This window comes from Thalassophryne amazonica, chromosome 4 (genome assembly GCF_902500255.1).
Source record: "Thalassophryne amazonica chromosome 4, fThaAma1.1, whole genome shotgun sequence".
NCBI classification, from domain to species: Eukaryota; Metazoa; Chordata; class Actinopteri; order Batrachoidiformes; family Batrachoididae; genus Thalassophryne; species Thalassophryne amazonica.
The window spans coordinates 43,661,955-43,679,953 of NC_047106.1; the positions used below are offsets into that span (position 1 = coordinate 43,661,955).

General features: G+C 41.8%; 1 protein-coding gene across 1 annotated transcript in view; it reads right to left on the reverse strand.

The window, feature by feature from the left end:
• Positions 1–17,999, reverse strand: part of LOC117508133 (endothelin-converting enzyme-like 1) — a 209,187-nt gene that overhangs the window by 111,164 nt on the left and 80,024 nt on the right. The window contains 4 exon segments of the mRNA XM_034167795.1: positions 7,115–7,218; positions 9,600–9,674; positions 10,169–10,267; positions 14,472–14,694. Of these exon segments, the coding sequence (XP_034023686.1) occupies positions 7,115–7,218; positions 9,600–9,674; positions 10,169–10,267; positions 14,472–14,694 (501 nt within the window).

Sequence of the window (17,999 nt, forward strand, 5' to 3'; positions counted from 1 at the left end):
AAACCGATGGATTGCCTACTGCAGGTAGGGAATACGGCCTTGCCCCAAGTGAAGGACTTCAAGTACCTCGGGATCTTGTTCACGAGTGAGGGGACAATGGAGCATGAGATTGGCTGGAAAATTGGTGCAGCAGTATGGTGTTGCATTCGCTCTACCGCACTGTTGTGCGGTAGAGCGAACCACCTGGTTGAGAGCCAACCACCAGGCCTCTACTGGTGGTTGGCTCTCACTGCGGTATTGTATCACTTCCTGTTCCGGAGCACAGCGGTGTTTTTCTGTATCTGTTAGCTGATTAATCTGCGCAGTTAGATTGATCTAGTTATCTAGATTACGATTTGTTCCCAGTGTAATCTTTACATGCCTTAACTAAAGCACTCCTTCTGCTGAATCACCTCCTAAATTATTTACACATTATTCACTTTGCGTGTTTTTAGGAATCCGCTAGCTTAGCGTAGCTACTAGCTCTTAGCCGATTTGCATGGCGGCTTCTCCTGTCTCTCCCGCACTTTTCTGCTCTGGGTGTGAAATGTTTAGTTATTCCTCGCCTCCTTTAGCAGTAACGGTACTTGTAATAAGTGTAGCTTATTCGTAGCTTTGGAGGCCAGGCTGGGCGAATTGGAGACTCGGCTCCGCACCGTGGAAAATTCTACAGCTAGCCAGGCCCCTGTAGTCGGTGCGGACCAAGGTAGCTTAGGCCGCCGTTAGTTCCCCCCTGGCAGATCCCGAGCAGCCGGGAAAGCAGGGCTGACTGGGTGACTGTGAGGAGGAAGCGTAGCCCTAAACAGAAGCCCCGTGTACACCGCCAACCCGTTCACCATCTCTAACCGTTTTTCCCACTCGACGACACACCCGCCGAGGATCAAACTCTGGTTATTGGCGACTCTGTTTTGCGAAATGTGAAGTTAGCGACACCAGCAACCATAGTCAATTGTCTTTCCCGGGGGCCAGAGCAGGCGACATTGAAGGAAATTTGAAAACTGCTTGGCTAAGGCTAAGCGTAAATTTGGTAAGATTTGTATTCACGTCCGGCAGTAATGACACCCGGTTACGCCAATCGGAGGTCACTAAAATTAACATTAAATCGGTGTGTAACTTTGCAAAAACAATGTCGGACTCTGTAGTTTTCTCTGGGCCCCTCCCCAATAAGACCGGAGTGACATGTTTTAAGCCGCATGTGCTCCTTGAATTGCTGGCTGTCTGAGTGGTGTCCAAACAATGAGGTGGGCTTCATAGATAATTGGCAAAGCTTCTGGGAAAACCTGGTCTTGTTAGGAGAGAACGGCATCCATCCACTTTGGATGGAGCAGCTCTCATTTCTGGAAATCTGGCCAATTTTCTTAAATCCTCCAACCGTGACTATCCAGGGTTGGGACCAGGAAGCAGAGTTGTAGTCTTACACACCTCTCTGCAGCTTCTCTCCCCCTGCCATCCCCTCATTACACCCCATCCCCGTAGAGACGGTGCCTGCTCCCAGACTACCAATAACCAGCAAAAATCTATTTAGCATAAAATTCAAAAGAAAAAAAAAATATAGCACCTTCAACTGCACCACAGACTAAAACAGTTAAATGTGTCTATTAAACATTAGGTCTCTCTCTTCTAAGTCCCTGTTGGTAAATGATATAATAATTGATCAACATATTGATTTATTCTGCCTTACAGAAACCTGGTTACAGCAGGATGAATATGTTCAGTTTAAATGAGTCAACACCCCCGAGTCACACTAACTGTCAGAATGCTCGTAGCACGGGGCCGGGGCGGAGGATTAGCAGCAATCTTCCATTCCCAGCTTATTAATTAATCAAAAACCCAGACAGAGCTTTAATTCATTTGAAAGCTTGACTCTTAGTCTTGGTCCATCCAAATTGGAAGTCCCCAAACCAGTTTTATTTGTTTATTATCTATCGTCCACCTGGTCGTTACTGTGAGTTTCTCTGTGAATTTTCAGACCTTTTGTCTGGACTTAGTGCTTAGCTCAGATAAGATAATTATAGTGGGCGATTTTAAACATCCACACAGATGCTGAGAATGACAGCCTCAACACTGCATTAATCTATTATTAGACTCTATTGGCTTTGCTCAAACAGTAAATGAGTCCACCCACCACTTTAATCATATCTTAGATCTTGTTCTGACTTATGGTATGGAAATAGAAGACTTAACAGTATTCCCTGAAAACTCCCTTCTGTCTGATCATTTCTTGATAACATTTATCATTTACTCTGATGGACTACCCAGCAGTGGGGAATAAGTTTCATTACACTAGAAGTCTTTCAGAAAGCGCTGTAACTAGGTTTAAGGATATGATTCCTTCTTTATGTTCTCTAATGCCATATACCAACAGTGCAGAGTAGCTACCTAAACTCTGTAAGTGAGATAGAGTATCTCGTCATAGTTTTACATCCTCATTGAAGACAACTTTGGATGCTGTAGCTCCTCTAAAAAAGAGAGCTTTAAATCAGAAGTGCCTGACTCCGTGGTATAACTCACAAACTCATAGCTTAAAGCAGATAACCCGTAAGTTGGAGAGGAAATGGCGTCTCACTAATTTAGAAGATCTTCACTTAGCCTGGAAAAAGAGTCTGTTGCTCTATAAAAAAGCCCTCCGTAAAGCTAGGACATCTTTCTACTCAATCACTAATTGAAGAAAATAAGAACAACCCAGGTTTCTTTTCAGCACTGTAGCCAGGCTGACAAAGAGTCAGAGCTCTATTGAGCTGAGTATTCCATTAACTTTAACTAGTAATGACTTCATGACTTTCTTTGCTAACAAAATTTTAACTATTAGAGAAAAAATTACTCATAACCATCCCAAAGACGTATCGTTATCTTTGGCTGCTTTCAGTGATGCCTGTATTTGGTTAGACTCTTTCTCTCCGATTGTTCTGTCTGAGTTATTTCATTAGTTACTTCATCCAAACCATCACATGTTTATTAGACCCCATTCCTACCAGGCTGCTCAAGGAAGCCCCTACCATTATTTAATGCTTCAATCTTAAATATGATCAATCTATCTTTGTTAGTTGGCTATGTACCACAGGCTTTTAAGGTGGCAGTAATTAAACCATTACTTAAAAAGCCATCACATTGACCCAGCTATCTTAGCTAATTATAGGCCAATCTCCAACCTTCCTTTTCTCTCAAAATTCTTGAAGGGTAGTTGTAAAACAGCTAACTGATCATCTGCAGAGGAATGGTCTATTTGAAGAGTTTCAGTCAGGTTTTAGAATTCATCATAGTACAGAAACAGCATTAGTGAAGGTTACAAATGATCTTCTTATGGCCTCGGACAGTGGACTCATCTCTGTGCTTGTTCTGTTAGACCTCAGTGCTGCTTTTGATACTGTTGACCATAAAATTTTATTACAGAGATTAGAGCATGCCATAGGTATTAAAGGCAACTGCGCTGCGGTGGTTTTGAATCATATTTGTCTAATAGATTACAATTTGTTCATGTAAATGGGGAATCTTCTTCACAGACTAAAGTTAATTATGGAGTTCCACAAGGTTCTGTGCTAGGACCAATTTTATTCACTTTATACATGCTTCCCTCAGGCGTATTATTAGACGGTATTGCTTAAATTTTCATTGTTACGCAGATGATACCCAGCTTATCTATCCATGAAGCCAGAGGCACACACCAATTAGCTAAACTGCAGGATTGTCTTACAGACATAAAAGACAGGATGACCTCTAATTTCCTGCTTTTAAACTCAGATAAACTGAAGTTATTGTACTTGGCCCCACAAATCTTAGAAACATGGTGTCTAACCAGATCCTTACTCTGGATGGCATTACCCTGACCTCTAGTAATACTGTGAGAAATCTTGGAGTCATTTTTTGATCAGGATATGTCATTCAAAGCGCATATTAAACAAATATGTAGGACTATGCTTTTTTGCATTTACGCAATATCTCTAAAATCAGAAAGGTCTTGTCTCAGAGTGATGCTGAAAAACTAATTCATGCATTTATTTCCTCTAGGCTGGACTATTGTAATTCATTATTATCAGGTTGTCCTAAAAGTTCCCTAAAAAAGCCTTCAGTTAATTCAAAATGCTGCAGCTAGAGTACTGACGGGGACTAGAAGGAGAGAGCATATCTCACCCATATTGGCCTCTCTTCATTGGCTTCCTGTTAATTCTAGAATAGAATTTAAAATTCTTCTTCTTACTTATAAGGTTTTGAATAATCAGGTCCCATCTTATCTTAGGGACCTCGTAGTACCATATCACCCCAATAGAGCGCTTCGCTCTCAGACTGCAGGCTTACTTGTAGTTCCTAGGGTTTGTAAGAGTAGAATGGGAGGCAGAGCCTTCAGCTTTCAGGCTCCTCTCCTGTGGAACCAGCTCCCAATTCAGATCAGGGAGACAGACACCCTCTCTACTTTTAAGATTAGGCTTAAAACTTTCCTTTTTGCTAAAGCTTATAGTTAGGGCTGGATCAGGTGACCCTGAACCATCCCTTAGTTATGCTGCTATAGACGTAGACTGCTGGGGGGGTTCCCATGATGCACTGTTTCTTTCTCTTTTTGCTCTGTATGCACCACTCTGCATTTAATCATTAGTGATCGATCTCTGCTCCCCTCCACAGCATGTCTTTTTCCTGGTTCTCTCCCCTCAGCCCCAACCAGTCCCAGCAGAAGACTGCCCCTCCCTGAGCCTGGTTCTGCTGGAGGTTTCTTCCTGTTAAAAGGGAGTTTTTTCCTTCCCACTGTAGCCAAGTGCTTGCTCACAGGGGGTCGTTTTGACCGTTGGGGTTTTACATAATTATTGTATGGCCTTGCCTTACAATATAAAGCGCCTTGGGGCAACTGTTTGTTGTGATTTGGCGCTATATAAAAAAATTGATTGATTGATTGATTGATTGTGACCAAAAGGGAGCTGAGCCAAAAGGCGAAGCTCTTGAACTACTGGTCAATCTTTGTTCCTACTCTTACCTATGGTCATGAGGGTTGGGTCATGATCGAAAGAACTAGACTGGGAATGACTCAGGATCCCCCAGTCAGAGGTGGTCAATGTGGCCCGAGAAAGGGAAGTCTGGGGTCCCCTGCTAGAGCTTAGCTGATCTGGGATAAGCGGTTGAAGATGAAGATGAGACTACGAGGGCTGTCCATAAAGTATATGTCCTTTTTATTTTTTTCAAAAACTATATGGATTTCATTCATATGTTTTTACGTCAGACATGCTTGAACCGTCGTGCGCATGTGTGAGTTTTTCCACGCCTGTCGGTGACGTCATTCGCCTGTGAGCACTCCTTGTGGGAGGAGTCATCCAGCCCCTCATCGGAATTCCTTTGTCTGAGAAGTTGCTGAGAGACTGGCGCTTTGTTTGATCAAAATTTTTTCTAAACCTGTGAGACACATCGAAGTGGACACGGTTCGAAAAATTAAGCTGGTTTTCGGTGAAAATTTTAATGGCTGATGAAAGATTTTGAGGTGATACTGTCGCTTTAAGGACTTCCCACGGAGCGAGATGTCGTGCAGCGGTTCCAGGCGCCATTGTCAGCCTGTTTCAAGCTGAAAACCTCCACATTTCAGGTTCTATTGATCCAGGACGTCGTGAGAGAACAGAGAAGTTTCAGAAGAAGTCGGTTTCAGCATTTTATCCAGATATTCCACTGTTAAAGGAGATTTTTTTTAATGAAAGACGTGCGGACGGATTGCAGCGTTGGCTCACAGCCGCCGCGACGCTCCGCCACAGGAAAAACACCTCCGTTGGAAGCCTTAAGGACAAGTTGGAACATGTCCAGCTGTTAAACAATTTCTCATATACTTACTCTACTGAAAGCCATCAAAAGCCGCCTGGATTTTACAAATGGTTATCAACACGGAGGTGTTTTTCCTGTGCCGCCGCACCGCGCCGGCTGCGTCCCGACGCGCGGACCCGTCCGCACGTCTTTCATTAAAAAAATCTCCTTTAACAGTGGAATATCCGGATAAAATGCTGAAACCGACTTCTTCTGAAACTTCTCTGTTCTCTCACGACGTCCTGGATCAATAGAGCCTGAAATGTGGAGGTTTTAAGCTTGAAACAGGCTGATGACGCTGCCTGAGAGCGCTGCACGACGTCTCGCTCCGTGGGAAGTCCTTAAAGCGACAGTATCACCTCAAAATCTCTCATCAGCCGTTAAAATTTTCACCGAAAACCAGCTTAATTTTTCGAACCGTGTCCACTTCGATGTGTCTCACAGGTTTAGAAAAAAGTTTGATCAAACAAAGCGCCAGTCTCTCAGCAACTTCTCAGACAAAGGAATTCCGACGAGGGGCTGGACGACTCCTCCCACAAGGAGTGCTCACAGGCGAATGACGTCACCGACAGGCGTGAAAAAACTCACGCATGCGCACAAGGGTTCAAGCATGTCTGACGTAAAAACATATGAATGAATCCATATAGTTTTTGAAAAAAATAAAAAGGACCTATACTTTACGGACAGCCCTTGTATATTTGTATTTCTTGATGATTGATGTAAAATGATATATTCAGTGACTTGGAAATATTATACAAATAATGAATGTTTATGAGTGCAATGGTAAGAATTTTTCATGAGGTAAATGGTAAAAATAATCCCTGTCATGTGACATACAAACCACCAATCAAATGACAAGGATATCTTCAGCAGTTATATAAATTAAATATATCCCACTTGCTGTACTTTCTTAGCCCACCAGCAGGCCACTGTCCACACTTTGGGAATCCCTGTTTTATATGTCTACACAACAGTAACATCTGGATTGTTTCATACAGAATTCATTGTGGTAGTGTGCAGAGGCAAAAAAAAATAAAAATAAAAATAATAATAATAAATAAATAAATTGTCACTGCCCAAATAGTTATGGACTTGACTTTATAAATCAAATGGACTTCCTCCTGCATGTATACCTCGATTTGGTATCTATTGCTTTAATTTAAGGGCACTCCAAAAACACAGTGTGCACAGCGTTAGACATCTGAAAACTGTTAGTGACACAAAATGTAAGTACAGTGGCTGTGGTGTGTTGCAGCTGGCTGAGCCAAAGTTGTATTAACCTTCTTTAATTGCTTTGTGTAGCGTGTCAGTGAGCTACGACAGCTATTGTAATGTGCAGAGTGAGCTGATATAAAACTGCACTCACGCTGTCTTGTCCACTTCTTCATGGATCTTCTTGACTGACAGCTTGATGTTAAATTTGATACTGTTGAGGATGTTCTTGAAGTAGGTCTTTTCATCCACGTCAAACTGCAGAAGGAGTGAAGGCACAGACACTTTACTGGATATTTATTAGAAGAAATGAATGTTTTTGTATGTGTGTGGAGTCTGGTGGGAGGGGAGGACAGAATAGAAGTCAGAATAATTGGACTGTGGGGAACTTGACACAACATGATTAGATAGTCTCATTATAATTTGGTTGAGCAAGTAGCTCGGCGGATAAGGAGTTGGGCTACCAATATGCAGACCTCATGCTACCTATCGGTGTACTTGGAAAACACATTTAATCTGCATTGTCTATGTCCACCCATTTGCAAATCGGTACCAGCCTTGGCTGGCCAAGTAACCTGACTCAGACTTGCGTCCCTTCCAGGAGGAGCCGTAAACTCTCATCTGCTTCATGCTACAGAATCTGAAGATCAGCACAGGCACCAACAGGCCTCAGGGACTAAGTAGGACTTCTTTATCATATAATATGGACTACTTTGCAAAATGTTTTGTGAGATTTATGTAATAGCACAACTGGAGACCCCAGTGCAGACAACCACAGCAAAGGTAGACAAAACGCTGGTTTGTTACAGTCACTGCTGACAAGCTGTGCAAGTGTACACAATAACAAAGGTCTGCACCCAACAACTGTCCATGATATAGCAGATGAGGAGATTGTTCGCTGAATTAGGCAGTGGTCAGGTACTTGGGAAATCAGTCCAACAGGCAACCATGCTCTTAATGGGAGCAGCAGAATAGTTAATCCAAAAACACAGACAGAGGGTCAAAACACAGATCAGTCCTACCAGGCGACCAAGTCCAAAACAGAAGGGGGGGGTTGATTTTAGCACAGAGAAATAACGCAAGACAGCAGACAAGAAGCTGCTAGACAATCTGGTGACGGATTAACACACTGTGAGAGGCTATAAAGGCTGCCAAACAATTATTCACAGAAGTGCAGAAACACATGAACACATGTCAAATCTACCTACGGGTACAAATAAAGTCACCTGAACCTGAACCCAAAAACCAGTGAACAGGAAGCAAAGCCACAGGGAGGAGATGTCAGAGTAAAAGTACAAGAACTAACTGACATGGAATCACAAGAGGGCAGAGAATATCACAAGACAACAATGAATCCACACAGAATAACAGTACACTGGAGATGGCACTAGATTAGAATAAAAGAACAGAAATATGACCATGATATTTTGACAACCCCCCCCCCAACATCATGAAAAATAACAAAAATCTCCCACATAATAGCCATGTGTGTGTGTGTGTGTGTGTGTGTATGGGCATTTTCTTGTTGCAGAATTACATTTTTTTTTTCCAGGAAGAACCTGCGTCAAGCGTGAACGCAGGTTTTCCAAAGTGTACACATATCCACTGGAGTGGATAGTGTTGCCATGTTCCAAAAATTCTGTGGGGACTCTTCCATTGCACCGGCACTTGATGATCTGCATCTGCGGCTGTTATGCGGCTCCCCCTACAGGCCTAGTCATGCAGACTCATTGTGGCTGGTTTATTGCTCTTCACACTTCCTAACCCACCTCCTGACTGTCCTGACATCCACACAGGTGTTACCATAGACAACAGACATTCGTCAATGACTGTCTGCCGTGAGGAATCCAATAAGAATACATTGTTTCAAGCACACGTCCATGTATTCACCGTTATTTACTGACTACTGTGCGCATATGTTACATCAAAGGCAGGCAGAACTTTTCAGCTGACTCACATCTATAATCCACCCCCATCACAAAAAACAAAAAAAACAACAACAACAAAAAAATACACTATTTTTGACTTTTAAAGTAATAAAACCACATAATTTCTTTTAGGTATTATTTGTGATTTATGATAAAGTCAGGATTTTTTTTTTTTTTTTGCCTTGTTTATTGTCATTGCACATTTGTTCACTCTGTGAATTATATCTTTGATTGCAGATTTTACATTTGTTTTTTGCAAAAAAGTCAATAAAGTTCAAATCATAAAAAAAGAAAGTCAGGATGTAAATTTCTGATTTTTAAAATTATTTTATTATCGAATAATTATCAGCAGCTGCCTTTGTGCTGTCATGTAAAAAAAAGCATAAGAGGTTTGGAACTTTATAATGAACTAGTTTCTTATTACAAAATAATAATAATAATAATAAAAAAAAAGAAACAATAAAAATTCTAGGGTGCCTAAAACCTTTGCACAGTATTGAGCTGATTGGTCTAAGCAGCGTTTCTGAAGCTTGTTTACTCCCGCACATGACATATTTTTTGTTCTGTCTGAAAACAATCCATTTACTGTGATGGAAAAGGGGGTCCAGAGACAAAGAGAGAGGGAGGGATGTTGGGAAATTGAATTTGTGTGTTTGATGCGAGCGCCGAGGACGGGATAGCACTGAGTGAAATACGAGGCATATGACTCACCCCATATTCTTGATCTATGAGCTCAGGTTTGAGCAGGAAATCTGGATATCCTGTCATCACCATCATGTGCTTTAGCTGAGAGAGAGAGAGAGAGAGATATATAAGGAGGAGAGGATGATGGAATTAAGTAACTAAGCCGACCAACATCACCCCCACATTTACTTGCAGTAACTAATAACCACCCAAATCATTCAGATATGCACATTTGTTTGAAAGCCAGCGTGCAGCCATCCACAGCCTCGTCAGCTAATCAAGCAAAGCCAGTGTAATAGGATTACATGGAAGCGCTTGATATTCAGCATAGCCCACTAAAAGGATTATAACCTCAGATTGTAAAATTATTAGGAGGGATATCTTGCAGTGCAGGCCGAAATCGGCAGCAGAGACAGATCCGGATGAGTCAATCCTCACTTCTCAATGTCAAGCCCTTGATGTATTCTATCACAAACTTCCATCTATCCTATCAATCAATCAAATTCTGGAAAGAAAGAATTAAATCCCTTTCAAATACTAATCACATCTGCCAGCCAGTCATAAATGTCATCCAAAGGCTGGGTTTGGCTCCAAACCTTTGCTCGGGCTGCATCCTTGGTGGTTTCATCCATCCAGTCCAGTTCCTGCAAGCGGAGGTCTAAGGAGTGTTTTATGTCCTCCACCAGCTCCTGTACCTGGAGGAAGTTCACATCATGTTAGAAGAAGTTGTCACTTGTTTGAGCTGCTAAATCCAAATTATTCAAACACCAGAAATAAACTACAGTACAGGAGAATTAATCAAATTCTACAACTTGATATATTGAACTTCATATACTGAATCAGAGTGAATGAGTTTGCGAGTGTCCTGGATAGAAATAAGATCCAGGCTTTCAATGACTTCCTTGGACTTGGCCATCAGATTGAGAGTTGCTGGGGAACAGTTTATAGAGTCATGAGGTTGCTGAACAGAGGTGTGTGGCGATGTGGCTATCTTGGTACAAGAATGAAGGTCCAGCTTTTTAGGGCGCTGCTGCTACATGATTTACAGTACAGTTGTGATACTGTCTGTTAATCTGTAGGTAGTAGGGCTCTTTGGAGGATCCTGGGGACGGTGGGAATAACTTTGTGTCTAACAAACACTTATGTGGGGGGAACAAAGTGAAGAGTATCACTTGCATTGTGAGGGAACATCAGCTATGACAGTTTGGCCATGCTCTGCTTTTCTATAGGCATGATCCAGCATGTAGGTGCATCTGTATTGAGGACCACAGTGGCCGAAGAAGGCCAAGGGAACATCCACATTTCACCGTCTTTGGCATACAGATGGTTGCTTTCAAGAGGTGGGATTGGCCCAGTTGTCTGCCTTTCTGGTTGTCATACTTGCCCTGGGGCGTTCCTGTAAATATACCAGATGTGGCAATGCATGGCACCAGCATATTGTCCCAAGTCCAACCTCCAACACTACATCTCATCTTTCTCATCTTCAACCACTTATCCGGGATCGGGTCACGGGGGCAACAGCTCCAGCAGGAGACCCCAGACTTCCCTTTCCCGGGCCACATTAACGACCTCTGACTGGGGGATCTTGAGTCGTTCCCAGGCCAGTGTGGAGATATAATGTCTCCACCTAGTCCTGGGTCTTCCCCGGGGTCTCCTCCCAGATGGGCGTGCTTGGAACACCTCCATAGGGAAGCACCCAGGGGGCATCCTTACCAGATGCCCGAACCACCTCAGCTGGCTCCTTTCAACATGAAGGAGCAGCAGCTCTACTCTGAACTCCCCACAGCTGACTGAGCTTCTCAACCTATCTCTAAGGGAGACACCAGCCACCCTCCTAAGGAAACCCATTTTGGCTGCTTGTACCCACAATCTAGTTCTAGTTTCATGACCCAACCCTCATGACCATAGGTGAGAGTAGGACCAAAGATTGACCAGTAGATCAAGCTCCCTTTTCATCACAACACTACAGTAGAGTGAATGCAACACCACCCCAGCCGGGCCTCGCCTCCACGCACAGCCTTGGCTCCGGAACCACTCTCCTTTATAGAGGTTGGTCCTCCAACATTACATAACATTCAAATTGTAATTATGCCAAATAACAAGTGTGTATCTGTCATATAATGAGTGAATCATCAATCCTATCAATTCCTGAGTTTTCTTCTTCCTCATCTTCTTCTTTTTCTTCCATATTTATATGGGAGAAAGTATTGAAGTATTGAACCCAACAACCCTATGGTTATTGAATTACCTGTACAAAGCTGTAGATGCACAGTAAAATCACCAGTGTTAATTTTACACTGGTGATTTTACTGTGTGGCTGTGAAATTATGTCAGATTTGTAGCTGGTAAAACCCCAGAATACCAGCAACAGGTGTACTGTACCTTGCTTTGACTGGAGGACTTGTTGCTTGAGATGCACTTGTGTCATTTGCCCAAGAGTTATACTAACCTTGGATCAAAGTACTCATACTTATTAAGGTTGGAGACTATACTAGTATACATTGGGCAGAGATGGGGTACACTCTCGACAGACCTGTAGATCATTGCAACTTCCGAGATTTAATTCCTATCTATACAAAGGTAAGCAGCATCACATCTGGGGGCAATGTAAAATACCAATCATAGGATTGAACAAGTTTTCTTTATCGATGGACTGGATGATAACACAATGACTTCAGTTCTTTAACATTATTTGGACTACATGCATGTCCATGGTCTTGTTTAGCCAGGAGAGAAAATCTTATTTAGAGCTCAGTTTAACTTCTTTAGCAACCAATTCACCAAGTTAAGCCCAAATTATACCCAATTAAGCCCTTATCACCATGTGTCCTATTTACACTAATATTAAACAGCAAAACTACAACTGATGCAGTGTGCTCAGATCGACCAGGTCGTTATTGTAAATAAGAATTTTTTCTTAATAACATACCTGGTTAAATAAAGGTAAAATCAAAGAATCAAATGTGCTTGGATTTTAACCCCGATATTTTGTAGCAAGAAAGATTTGAGTGCACATGGTAAGAGGAACTGCATCTGTTTGTCGGATCAGGTGTGTAAGGTAGAGATGATGAAGGACTTAAAGAAAGAAATGTGAGGTTACAGAGGTTAGAGCTTCCATTGGAAATAATATCTCCATGTCATAGAATGGACATGAGAGTTGGATCACAGTGCACAGAAGAAAAATCATGAAAGAAAGATAAACATGAAAGAGAAAAGCACCAAAGATGATGGAAGGGCAGAGGTGGGAAACTAGAGAAAGATTGTCTGAGGTCCACAGCAAAAGGGAACCAAAACAGCAGTGGTCATGAACACGATGTGTTTCATGGATTTTCGCCTTTGAAAGCTGAGTGGTTTCACATTATCAAGACTTCTCTTCAAGTACTTACAGTGCATCCAGAAAGTATTCACAGTGCTTCACTTCTTCCACATTTTGTTTTGTTACAGCCTCATTCCAAAATGGAGCAAATTATTTTTCCCCTCAAAATTCTACTCACAACACCCCATAAGGACAACATGAGAAAAGTTTTTTGTTTAAATTTTTTGCAAATTTATTATTATTAATAATAATAATAATAATAATAAACTATTAACAGCAAACGGGATGAGTTCATCAATTAAATCACCCGGGGGAGTTTGTGGTTACAAAGAAACCTGCACCTTCTTTGCCCTTTCTGGAGTCAGGCATCAGGTAGAAACTAGTAATAGTTCTTGCTTTACACTGTGTGCCAGTTTGTGCCAAGTGGAAAACAGAGCCACTGCAATGTCCATGGATTAGACTTCAGGTTAAATTTAAGAATTGACATGAGGATTTATTTCATTTTTAGTAATAAATCTGACAGGACAAAACTGAATCACAATGATTTTGTTTGCACAAAAACTGGATGGTCTGATAACACACCTAGATGTGTACTCAGTCCATGAGTACTAGGCACTACTACTAACAGTGGCAATTGTTTTTTAAATTGTAAATTGCCAGAGTGGAGTAGAAACGGAACAATCAAGATGTTCTTGAGATGTAGACTCTTACCTTTCACTCAAGGACTTAAAAAAACCCACTCACATTAATTATTTAAGAAATATGGCATTACACAATCATGGTACTGTACGGTCAATCTGTCTGGAGTAAGTAGTTCTCAAAAACTGACTGTGCAAGAAAAAAAATAAAGAACCTTTATTTAAACAGGTTAGTCCCATTGAGACTGAGATTGCTTTTACAAGAGAGACCTAGGCAATTTTGAAAGTTTCCAATTCACCTAACCTGCATGTCTTTAGATGTGGGAGGAAACTGGAGCACCCAGAGGAAACCCACGGACAGACACGGGGAGAACATTCAAACTCCACACAGAAAGACCCACAGGTGGGAATCGATCCCATGACCTTCTTGCTGTGAGGCAATAGTGCTAACCACTAAGAGAAGGAGACTAGTGAGGTAAGACACCTGGAGAGCTCTACCTATCAATCTACACTACAAGCATATCTTTGTTGTTTCATCTCAACTGCACTGTGGTTGAGTGCGGAGGCAAAACTACAAACACAGTGACTGTCTTATGGACCTGACTGTGAATATCAGGAATTGAAGTCTGACATCCTCAGATATCTTCTCACATTTGTCTTTTGATCTCAGACCCAGATGTCTTGAGTATGGAAGAAAAAAAAAAGAAAATGCTTTTTTACTTTGGGAGCTGACTGGAAAAGCTTTTCTTTGTTGCCGAACCTGTCATCTTCCAGTTGGTGAAAAACGGTAGCTGCCTTTCAAGGAAGCTGGTTTATTACATCAGTGCAGCTAATGGAATCACAACATTTCATATGTAATACTTCTTGAAGCTTCCAAACTTTCCTGGACAGGAGCCTTATTATGAAATCGTTCCACTGGCCATTTACTCGACCCCTCAAACCCACCTTGGCCTTGCTCTGCGAGGAGAAGTGCTGCTGGACAAACAGGGCTCCCAGTGCCATGCCGAAGTGTTTGTTGGCCTGGGTGAGGCAGAGTCTGCCCAGCTCCAGCTGCTGCTCTGTGCCGTCAATCTCCCGAGAAAACTCGTGGATGGTGCTGCGGAAGGCGGTCGACAGATGTTCACTGAGTGCTGCCACAATGCGCCACAGCATGTAGTTGTGGAGAACTCTGTGAGAAAGGAAGAACGGCTTCATTCTGATGTCAGAGATTTAACTGTTGTTTTAATCAATGTTACCTCACAGTTTTTGGAATCAAAGATTAGATGCAGTAAACTGTATGTTTTAACAAGCACTTTGCTCATTATCTACCCTGGGTACATGAATTTGTGTTAGTATGTGAGCTGAACACATTTATCAAATACACAAAAAAAGTGATGCTTTCTCTGTGTAATGTGGACTTGTGTCAGGAAGGGCATCCGGAGTAAAAGTTGTGTCAAATCAACATACAGATATCCCTCGGATCTGCTGTGGTGACCCCGAGTGAAAACAGGAGAGCAGTTGAAGGGACTTACTATTACTAAAAAAAGTGATGCATTATATTAAAGGTAATTTTACACATCTCATCAAATCATCAAGGGCCTCTTACAAAGCGTGTGCATGCACAAAAATGTGGCGTATGTCTCTCTCCATGCTAACGTTCAGACGTATCAAAAGTGAAATGACTGTAGAAATGTGCAGCGCGCCACATCAAGTTCATGGCTGGCATACGCACATTTCTGCAGCTGTTGGTCCACAGGTGACATGCAGAGGTGACTCTGGGAAACTGTTAATAGTGTGAAAACATGAAGTCATCAGAGTGATGTGCACATGACACATGATGATAATTGGCTGATTTCGATTACCAAGGGCAGTGTTACTGGGGTTGTGAGCAGAACTGCAGCAGCCCTAGAGTGCAATACGGTGAGGAGCCAGGGATTTTCTGTGGCCACACAAGTGTTGACCATGCTGAACTTCTGGCAACAGGAGCATTCCAGCGGGAGCTGGCCAATCAGTCAGGAGTGTACCTGTCAATCTTCAGCCGAGCCATGCCAGCTGTGTGGGACAGAATCACCCAAATGCCATCCAGGTACATCACATTCCAACATTAAAGCACAATTTGCAACGAGAACTGGTTTCCTGAATGTAATCAGGATCATTTCTTAATAACATTTACATTTACTCTGATAGACTACCCAGCAGTGGGGAATAAGATTCATTACACTAGAAGTCTTTCAGAAAGCGCTGTAACTAGGTTTAAGGATATGATTCCTTCTTTATGTTCTCTAATGCCATATACCAACACAGTGCAGAGTAGCTACCTAAATTCTGTAAGTGAGATAGAGAATCTCGTCAATAGTTTTACATCCTCATTGAAGACAACTTTGGATGCTGTAGCTCCTCTGAAAAAGAGAGCTTTAAATCAGAAGTGCCTGACTCCGTGGTATAACTCACAAACTCCCAGCTTAAAAAAGATAACCCGTAAGTTGGAGAGGAAATGGCGTCTCACTAATTTAGAAGATCTTCACTTAGCCTGGAAAAAGAGTCTGTTGCTCTATAAAAAAGCCCTCCGTAAAGCTAGGACATCTTACTACTCATCACTAATTGAAGAAAATAAGAACAACCCCAGGTTTCTTTTCAGCACTGTAGCCAGGCTGACAAAGAGTCAGAGCTCTATTGAGCCGAGTATTCCTTTAACTTTAACTAGTAATGACTTCATGACTTTCTTTGCTAATTAAACTTTAACTATTAGAGAAAAAATTACTCATAACCATCCCAAAGACGTATCGTTATCTTTGGCTGCTTTCAGCGATGCCAGTATTTGGTTAGACTCTTTCTCTCAGATTGTTCTGTCTGAGTTATTTCATTAGTTACTTCATCCAAACCATCAACATATCTATTAGACCCCATTCCTACCAGGCTGCTTAGGGAAGCCCTACCATTATTTAATGCTTCGATCTTAAATATGATCAATCTATCTTTATTAGTTGGCTATGTACCACAGGCTTTTAAGGTGGCAGTAATTAAACCATTACTTAAAAAGCCATCACTTGACCCAGCTATCTTAGCTAATTATAGACCAATCTCCAACGTTCCTTTTCTCTCAAAAATTCTTGAAAGGGTAGTTGTAAAACAGCTAACTGATCATCTGCAGAGGAATGGTCTATTTGAAGAGTTTCAGTCAGGTTTAGAATTCATCATAGTACAGAAACAACATTAGTGAAGGTTACAAATGATCTTCTTATGGCCTCAGACAGTGGACTCATCTCTGTGCTTGTTCTGTTAGACCTCAGTGCTGCTTTTGATACTGTTGACCATAAAATTTATTACAGAGATTAGAGCATGCCATAGGTATTAAAGGCACTGCGCTGCGGTGGTTTGAATCATATTTATCTAATAGATTACAATTTGTTCATGTAAATGGGGAATCTTCTTCACAGACTAAGGTTAATTATGGAGTTCCACAAGGTTCTGTGCTAGGACCAATTTTATTCACTGTATACATGCTTCCCCTAGGCAGTATTATTAGATGGCATTGCTTAAATTTTCATTGTTACGCAGATGATACCCAGCTTTATCTATCCATGAAGCCAGAGGACACACACCAGTTAGCTAAACTGCAGGATTGTCTTAGAGACATAAAGACATGGATGACCTCTAATTTCCTGCTTTTAAACTCAGATAAAACTGAAGTTATTGTACTTGGCCCCACAAATCTTAGAAACATGGTGTCTAACCAGATCCTTACTCTGGATGGCATACCCTGACCTCTAGTAATACTGTGAGAAATCTTGGAGTAATTTTTGATCAGGATATGTCATTCAAAGCGCATATTAAACAAATATGTAGGACTGCTTTTTTGCATTTGCGCATTATCTCTAAAATTAGAAAGGTCTTGTCTCAGAGTGATGCTGAAAAACTAATTCATGCATTTATTTCCTCTAGGCTGGACTACTGTAATTCATTATTATCAGGTTGTCCTAAAAGTTCCCTGAAAAGCCTTCAGTTAATTCAAAATGCTGCAGCTAGAGTACTAACGGGGACTAGAAGGAGAGAGCATATCTCACCCATATTGGCCTCTCTTCATTGGCTTCCTGTTAATTCTAGATAGAATTTAAAATTCTTCTTCTTACTTATAGGTTTTGAATAATCAGGTCCCATCTTATCTTAGGGACCTCATAGTACCATATCACCCCAATAGAGCGCTTCGCTCTCAGACTGCAGGCTTACTTGTAGTTCCTAGGGTTGTAAGAGTAGAATGGGAGGCAGAGCCTTCAGCTTTCAGGCTCCTCTCCTGTGGAACCAGCTCCCAATTCAGATCAGGGAGACAGACACCCTCTCTACTTTTAAGATTAGGCTTAAAACTTTCCTTTTGCTAAAGCTTATAGTTAGGGCTGGATCAGGTGACCCTGAACCATCCCTTAGTTATGCTGCTATAGACTTAGACTGCTGGGGGGTTCCCATGATGCACTGAGTGTTTCTTTCTCTTTTTGCTCT